We start from the raw sequence: 8320 nt of genomic DNA on the forward strand, positions 1-8320 counted from the left end.
TTTTCGTTAAAAATATATACTTGGTCTTTGAACTTTTGTTAAAGTATAGTTCTTGAGTTTTCGAAAGTAACGATCCAGTGCGGTTCAGTTTTGGAATTGCATGTATCAAATATCTTTCTCACACAACCAAGTTCTACTTCCTATTTTTTTTAAAAAATTGATTAGTTTAATGCAATCTATAAAAAAATAACGTACAATTTTTTTTTTTAAAAAATATGTTATAACAATTGTTTCTCTTGATAATTAACAAATAATTTAGAGTATTAAATAATATGTATATATATTTTTTGAAATGTACAAATTATCAATGATAAATTGTACACAATTTAACAATAGGTCTATTTTAGTCCCTATAACTAAAACACAGTCATTTAATATTAATTTACTAAAAACTATAATCTATTTTTTCATATTTAAAATTTAAATTTATCAAACATAATTAACTTCACATTGTAGGCAAATTTTCTAAAGTCCCATTTTACTAACAATTATTTTATAATCTACAAAAAAAAATCCCAAATAAACCTTAATTTTACACCTAGCTTGATTTCATAAAATTATTTAGTAAATCCTCAAAGATTTTTATTTTTATTTTGTCAAAATAATGAGTAGAAATTAAGGAGAGGTAAAAATTGTAACACAGGTAGAATTACAATGAATTGAAAGTTTAGAGTGAAAAATTGACGTAGAAGAAATATATATATAAATATAAATATATATATATATATTATATTTTTCCTGAAAATATATTTACCAAATCGATGAAAATTTTCATTAAAAAAAAAATCGATGATTAAAAAATGACAAAATGTTACCACATTCAAAAGTCAAAACTGGTTACAGGCTGAGAGAGAGAGAGAGAGAGAGAGAGAGAGAGAGAGAGAGAGAGAGAGAGAGAGAGAGAGAGAGAGAGAGAGAGAGGGAGGGAGAAAGAAGGGTTCGTTTTCATGGAAGATGGCGACAATTATTCAAAGGTTTCGTTCGGAGTTGGCGCTTTCTTGTGGGTTAAGGAACCGATTTCTCAATAATCCCGCGTCTTCCGCTCCTCCAAGCTTCCTCACTTTCATGTCTCTCTCCTTCTCTGCTTCCCTCTCGCTGAGCCTCGTCTCCAATCTCAAAGGTAATTCCCAACATTTCCATCCAAATTCAAATCATCCAATTGAGTATTGTGATCGGGAGTATTTGTTTGGTGGGGTTTATTTACGGTTTTTCTTACCAACCAATTATAGGACGGAGAAATTTAAGATTTGGGGGTCTGTTGAAATTTTCAGGATCGTTGTCACTAAGCGCTCGGGAGAGATCAATCCGTCGTGGTTCCGTAATTTGTATGGCCAAAAGATATGCTCCCAACACTACAAAGAGAAAGGTACGCAACTATGCATTATATCTGTTGGTGTATGTGTTATGTCGACACTTCTTATGTCAATTTGTATGATGTCCCTCACAATTGCAGCATTCTGTATGATATATGCTTGATATGATATAGATAACTTGTATTTATCTGATTTAATTTGTATCTTTGATATGAGATGACTGGCTGACAGCGAAACCTGATAAAACTTCTGTTGGGATTATTTTGCTGTGAAGTTTGGTACATTTTCTGTTCCAACTTTTTAGTTTGTACGTTATGCAAAAGTGAACCAACTAAATCACTGGGAACAGTATTTTGCAATTTGTTTGTTATGTTAAATGTTACTGTTGATTCATGATTTTCAATCAGGTGTCAACCGTAAGGTATAGATTTCTGTGGAGTTTTGTATGTAGGGGAAGGAATGATCATGTGGCTAACTTATCAATTGCATTCAAATGCAGAGGTTGAGTAGGAAGAGGGGTGGTGATCCAGGCAAGAAAAAGAAGACGAGGAGAAAAGGGAGAAAGAGAGATTTCAAAATAGTCCGACTCTCCTCGGCTGCGGGGACTGGCTTTTTCTATGTGAAGCAGAAGAGCAAGAACATGGCTGACAAGATTCAGCTCCAGAAATATGACCCTCTTGAAAAACGTCATGTTCTGTTCACTGAAGTCAAGTGAGTTAGATCACCCTTTGTGATTACTAATAGATAGATAGGTATATCGAACTTTGTTGGTATTTTGTAGATCCAAAGCTTTCTGATTGCGTGGAAATACTGCTCCTCTGACATTTTGAATCTTCTTCTGGAATTTAGTGGAAAGATATTATTGAATGCTGAGTATATTGCCATATTTTGGGACATATTATCGGAAGGAAATATAAAAGAAACTTCTAAGATAAGTGAAGAAAGAATCGATGATTGGGATTGATCAGGCAGCTTTTGGATTTAAAAGGTTGAGATTCGGCATATTTTGAGCGATTATTTATTCTAGTTGGAGTATGAACTGTTGATTATTGAATTTAGTATGGAAGATCCATTCCTGCCTAAATGAAATCTCTGAAGAATTTAACCCATTCAATAATTTTTTTGATTTTGTCCAACCTGCACAATAAAAGCTTTATAATCAGAGGGGTTCCAGCAGGCAACATTCAACCACATTCAGAAAGTGAGAACCATAGAAAGCTGAACTGGATTGGAAGGCACTCTAAGCATGCCCATTCTAAACAGTAAAACATATTACAAGAAGTTTTTTTGGTATCAATTACAGCTACAAGTATACAACCCCACTCCGAAAAAAGAAAAAAGGTCACTAAGTTATGAACATTCTCCTTCCTTTGTACCCTCATTCCCCCAGCCTGGTAGGATTGATTACAACGGTGTTGCTTTACATTATCCAAATATCAGATGTGGAGGGATGAAATGCAAACCAATTGTTTAGTATGAGAAACCTACATTGTAACACCATCTAGCCAAGAAGAAACTTCTTCAATCGAAGGTCTCTTCCTTGGATCTTGGTCTATGCATTTACAAGTAATACTTAGAACCTCTAAAATCTGTTTTTTGCTATTTGTATCCCAAATTGCAGGATCAACAATCTCCTCTTCTCTCTTTTCTGATTTCTTCTGAATCACCCAAGACACTAGATCCCTGCAGGCTTTTCCTTTGCATACCTCTACTGGCCTCCGACCAGTAAGGAGCTCAAGAAGAACAACTCCAAAACTGTACACATCACCCCTGCATGTTGCAGTTAATGTTTGGCTGTATTCAGGAGGAATATAACCCAAAGTCCCAACCAAGTCCGTGGTAACGTGGGTATCATATGGCCGGAGTAATCTCGAAAGACCAAAATCAGCTAAATGAGCCTCGAATCTGTCATCTAGAAGTATGTTGCTTGATTTTACGTCTCGGTGAATTATGTTTGGCTGACATTCCTTGTGCAGGTAAGCCAATCCATGAGCAGCACCTTGTGCGATTTTGAGTCTTGCTTCCCATTTTAGTATCGACTCATTGTCAACAATCTCATGGAGCCAGTAGTCCAAGCTTCCATTCTCCATGTAGGAGTAGATTAGTAGCCTGTCATTTCCATGTTTGCAGTAACCTTGCAGTGAAACAAGGTTCTTATGCTGCGCTCGAGAAAGAGCTTCTACTTCAGCTTGGAATTCCCGCTCCATCTGACCACAATCTCCTGTAAGCCTCTTGACTGCAGCTTTTGAACCATTGGGAAGGTTGGCTTTGTAAACCAGGCCAAATCCACCACAACCGATTATGTTTGCCTGGTTGAAATTGCTAGTAGCTTTTAACAACTCTGATACCGTAAGATCCCTGCATTCTGAATTTTGAAAGAGCACCAACTTTGATGATCCGAGAGCTCCAGATAACCTGTCGCGTGTGTTAAACTCCTCATCGAAACTGTTATTTTGATCTCGAACGTCTTTCCTGGACATTTTGAGTAGAACCACTGTAAGGAGCAGGAGGACTGCTGCAGCTGCACCGACTGTAAGGCAAAGAATGACGCTTTTACCAATTTTTCTCTTTGAACCAGTGGAGGTTTCGGGTTTTGTTCCTAATCCATTAACAGAGTGACAAGGGTCATCAATTTCCCCGCAAAGTCCTGCATTGCCCTCAAAACTTGAGGTGGGAAAGCTTAAGAATTGTCCTCCATTTGGAATTGGTCCCTCCAAGTGATTATTTGCCACACTAAACTTTGACAGGAATGTGAGCTTGTCGAATGATGGAGGAATTCGTCCATAAAGATCATTATTTGACAAATCTAATGTTTCCAAGTTCTCCATCTCTGATATAGTGCTCGGGATGGACCCAGTAATATCATTTCGACTCAAATCCAAGACATGCAACCATTTCAATCTTCCAATTTCTGGTAAAATAGTTCCATTTATTCTGTTGTAGCTCAAGTAAATCGATGGTGGAAAGCTTGACGCCTGGTTGTATTGCAAACCAGTAGAACTTTGATTTCTTTTGACAAAAAGGGGGATTCCAGCGGATGATGTTGAACTGGAAGAGCTGCAGTTTTTGGAAATTAGTGCTTTCATCCGTGTCAAACTTTTTGGGATTTCTCCTGTCAGAGAATTGTTGGATAAATCCAAATAAAACAAATTCTCCAGCTGACCAATCCAAGGAGGGATACTGCCATTTAAGTGATTCCAAGACAAATCGAGGATACTTAATTTCTTGCAACCTTGTAACCAACCAGGAATTGGTCCTTTCAGACCACAATAACCAAATGCCAAAAGCGTTAAATTATTGAAAACAGTTGCAGTTTGTGGAATTTCCTCATTACGGAAGTTCTTTGTAAGAATAAGAATGGTCAGGTTTTTGCAATTCTGTAGAACAGATAATGCACCGCCCAAGTTTACAATACTGTTGTTCGACAAAGATAGAAATGTCAGAGAGGAAAGCTTCGAGTAATCTCGAGGAATTTGACCGGTTAAGTTGTTTTTGGCAAGGCTGAGAGTTTTCAGTTCATGGCAATCGGATAGAGAATTTGGTAGAGCCCCAGAAAAGTGATTAGAGGCTAGATCAAGCATCTGGAGATCTGGTAATCTAGAAAAATTGAGATCGATAGTACCAGTTAAAGTATTGTTCCTAAGATCAAACACTCGGAGTTTTGAGCATAATGACAGAGATGAAGGCAATATTCCAGAGAACAAGTTAGAATGTCCAACTAACTCCTGTAATTCTGAAAAATTACCAAACACATTTGGAAGTTCACCAGAAAACTTGTTTCCAAATATTATAAAGGATTTAAGCCTAGAAAGCTTACTCAGTTCCATGCTTAATTGGCCAAATAAGCTGTTCCCAGGGATCGAGAAGTACTCCAAAGACGATAATGAATACAAAGAATCTGGAAGATTTCCGGTAAGTAAGTTGTAGTCTGCACGGAAATGTTTGAGGGATTTGCTGCAATTCTCCATATCTTGAAGAACACCGGATATTCGGTTCAGTGATATATCGACAACCTGAATCACATTGGAGGAATTGCAAATCTGTGAAGAAACCTCGCCTGTGAAAGAATTGTTACTTATATTGAAGGCAGCTATATTTTGAAATCCCATAAGCTGGGGAAAATCCCCAGCGAATGAATTGCTGGAAATATTCAGAATACGGACAGATTTCAACCCTGAAGTTGCATTGGTGACTGGTCCTGATAGCTTATTGTAGCTCAAATCGAGAACCTGGAGCTGCTTCAAGCTTGAGAATTCTGTTGGCAATCCTCCTTCAAGCTGATTGTACGACAGATTTAACCAAATTAACTGATCTAAACCAGCAAGCGATTGTGAAATCTTCCCTTTCAGATTCATGTTAGGCAGTACCAACTTGGTCACTCTGTCAGTGAGAGAGGTGTTGCCATAAAATCCACAATCGACACCATCCCAACTGCAGCAGCTGGATTCATTCAACCAAACAGAGAGAATAGAGCTATTTGTAAGGCCTTTCACAAAGCCCCTCAACGCCAACAAATCTTTTGGATCACAGACGATTTGATTAGGCGGTTTCAGACCCAAGGAAAAAGAAAGCAAGCAAGTCAAGATTATCCATGTTTGAAAGGTCATTTTGACTAGATTTAGCACCATCACCTCTGAGAATCTCATGTTGAAATCAAAAGCAGAGCCCACTGCAGACCTAGTCAAGACTCATTTTCTGTGATTTTGCCACACTAGGCTTTTCAGAGATGAGAGGAATCAATCCAAATAAAGAAATCTTGCAAACTCTCTGATATGAGGAGGAGAATCCCAAGTTGGGCAACTTGCAAAAGAAGCAAAAGGAGAAAAGTTCCAATTAAAATAAAGCTGAAATCACCAATCCCTAGTTGATATCATACCGTTCCCCGATAACAGTAATGGACGAAACCCAGAATTGAACTTCAACCCGAAAGATCCTTCAGCAGCTCACACCAGAAAAAAGAAAGCAGCAATTTAAGAGAACAGAGGTATTCGAAAACGAAGAAACTTGAAACCCATATGCCCAAATCACGTGAGAAGCAGATCCCAAGAGAAGAAGAAGAAGCTTGAAAGCTGAAACCGAAGAAGAGAGAAACAAATAAACAAATGGATTTGTTCCCAGTAGCTAGCTTAGCTCCAGAAACGCCTTATTTTGTGGGGTTGTCTTCTGCTGAGAGAAATCTGGGGTTAGAGTCCCGAGAAACAATGTGAAATGTGAAATCTGGGTTTTGAAAATTGGGGCAAAAAAGTTTCCACACATTGTCCATATGGCGAACCCAGAAGGAGCACAGCGAGGAAGCTGTGGTTTTATAATCAAATCAGTGAGCTTTTTCCCAAAGAAAGACGCACACAGAGCTGACCTCAATCAAAATTTGTTCCTTTGGAAAAATTCACGGTTTACGAGTTTCTCTCTCTCTCACTATTGCCTTTTTGTTTGTGATTGTCAGCACAGCAGGGACATGGATCTGTTTCTTTTCTCTCTCTGGAAGAAATTGCAGAAAGGAGAGAGAGAAGCCAAAGTCAGACGGAGTTGGAAGCGCAAGAAACGAGGTGAGTTTTCTTTTTTCCTACTCCCACGCTTACTCCATGCACGTGTTCACACGAATTATTTCTCTTTATTACTGTTTTTTTTTTAATAACCGGGAGTCAGAGCTTTACTTTCCTATATTCAGGATACCCGTGCCTATCCCAAGGTTCGGACTCGAGAAATATCAAAATATTTTTGCTATTAAACTCATCGAAAGATTTAAACTTGAGACCTCTAAGCAAAAGATCTCAAATCATGGTCAATTGGGCTGCCCCTCAAGGACTTATAATTTTATCGCTTTCAATTTGATTCTGGTGGCTTGGGTTAGTTTTAGTTTAGTGTCTATAGTCTTAAAATTTTAAATTTAGTTAAACTTTATAGATTGTTTGTTTTTAAAAAAAATGTATATATTGTTTTTCAACAATTTTTACTCGAGATTCTAATGTTTTTTACTGGACCCTCAGTTCTATAAACAACCCGCTAATGTAGTTTATCAAATAGAATAGATTGTCATGTAAATAAAAAATATGGTGTATTGTGTTCGATATTATAATGACAAAAACAATTTATAAGTTTGGCCAAATTATAAGGATTAAATCGAAATTTTTAAATCACAGAGACTAAATTGAAATTAAAACCTAGGGACTTATTTCTATGGGCTAAGTTAATTTTTTTTTTTTTTTTGCATTTTATGCTTTAAACTTAATTTCAATTTCATTTTTATGTTCATTCCATAATAGGCATGCTTTTTTTATGGAAATAGAGAGAGTGATAGAGAAATTTTCATGTGATATTTTGTTTTAATAAGTCAGGCAAGTCACATTGATTGATAAAATAAAATTCGGTTGGATTTTAAGGTATTATTTTGGGTAGAATTTAGCATAGTGGGTAGGCCTAATTTTGTCTTGGAGTGCATTGGATAATGTCTTTTGGATTCGTGTGACTTCTTTTCAACAGTAACTACAAATAATGTGGTATGTTTGGTTTTTGTTACTGTTTACTAATGCCATAAATATTTGGTGGTATGTTTTATTCAAATGATAGAGATGATGCTAAAACTTTTTAAAGTATTGGGACTAAAAATGTAATTTATGATTGTAGTTACAACTTTTAAATGTTTTGTAAATTCAAATATAACCCTTTATTTTATTATTATTTTTTTGTTGAGAAGATGGCCTGTATAACCTAAATATACATTTAAGTAAAAAAGAAAAAAAAATTTATCCAAATGATCCAATTGAAATATATATACTTCAATAAAGGATGAAGCTACTATTTCTTCGCATGTGTTTGTTCGATTGGATTGAACCTGAAAAGAGAGAAAATGTAGAAGAGATTATCGTTTTTAAAAGTGAGGATTATAACAAAATTTGGTAGACAATGTGACAAACTGAGAAAGAAAACTGAAGTTCTAAGACTATTCAAATGATATTTTTGAAACAAATGAGTTTTTTTTTTCATTTTTTTTTGGTAATTTAGCCATT

General features: G+C 36.2%; 2 protein-coding genes across 3 annotated transcripts; one reads left to right on the forward strand and one right to left on the reverse strand.

Moving 5' to 3' along the window:
- Positions 1–850: 850 nt before the first annotated feature.
- LOC111012832 (uncharacterized) lies at positions 851–8065 on the forward strand. 2 transcript variants are annotated; one of them, XM_088118665.1, is made up of 4 exons: positions 851–1120; positions 1272–1366; positions 1813–2024; positions 6757–8065. In XM_088118665.1, exons 1-4 carry the CDS (start codon positions 955–957, stop codon positions 7196–7198), a joined length of 915 nt encoding a protein of 304 aa, XP_087974791.1. In that variant the 5' UTR covers positions 851–954; the 3' UTR covers positions 7199–8065. The 2 variants fall into 2 exon arrangements, with proteins under 2 accessions (XP_087974791.1, XP_087974792.1); XM_088118666.1 differs by lacking the exon at positions 6757–8065 and having other exon boundaries at positions 1813–2189.
- Positions 2516–5977, reverse strand: PSKR2 (phytosylfokine-alpha receptor 2). Its single transcript, XM_022287103.2, has one exon. It carries the CDS (start codon positions 5957–5959, stop codon positions 2798–2800), a length of 3162 nt encoding a protein of 1053 aa, XP_022142795.1. The 5' UTR covers positions 5960–5977; the 3' UTR covers positions 2516–2797.
- Positions 8066–8320: the final 255 nt, after the last annotated feature.

This window comes from Momordica charantia (genome assembly GCF_013281855.1).
Source record: "Momordica charantia cultivar OHB3-1 chromosome 10 unlocalized genomic scaffold, Mcharantia_2.0 BLBB01000010.1, whole genome shotgun sequence".
Lineage (NCBI taxonomy): Eukaryota > Viridiplantae > Streptophyta > Magnoliopsida > Cucurbitales > Cucurbitaceae > Momordica > Momordica charantia.

Excerpts from the sequence above, each read along its gene's own strand:
- PSKR2 (XM_022287103.2), bottom strand. The coding sequence starts at position 5,959 with ATGAGATTCTCAGAGGTGATGGTGCTAAATCTAGTCAAAATGACCTTT.
- LOC111012832 (XM_088118665.1), top strand. The coding sequence starts at position 955 with ATGGCGACAATTATTCAAAGGTTTCGTTCGGAGTTGGCGCTTTCTTGT. Across the intron at positions 1,367-1,812 it reads CCAACACTACAAAGAGAAAG|AGGTTGAGTAGGAAGAGGGG; the intron begins GTACGCAACTAT and ends ATTCAAATGCAG. Across the intron at positions 2,025-6,756 it reads GTTCTGTTCACTGAAGTCAA|CACAGCAGGGACATGGATCT; the intron begins GTGAGTTAGATC and ends TGTGATTGTCAG.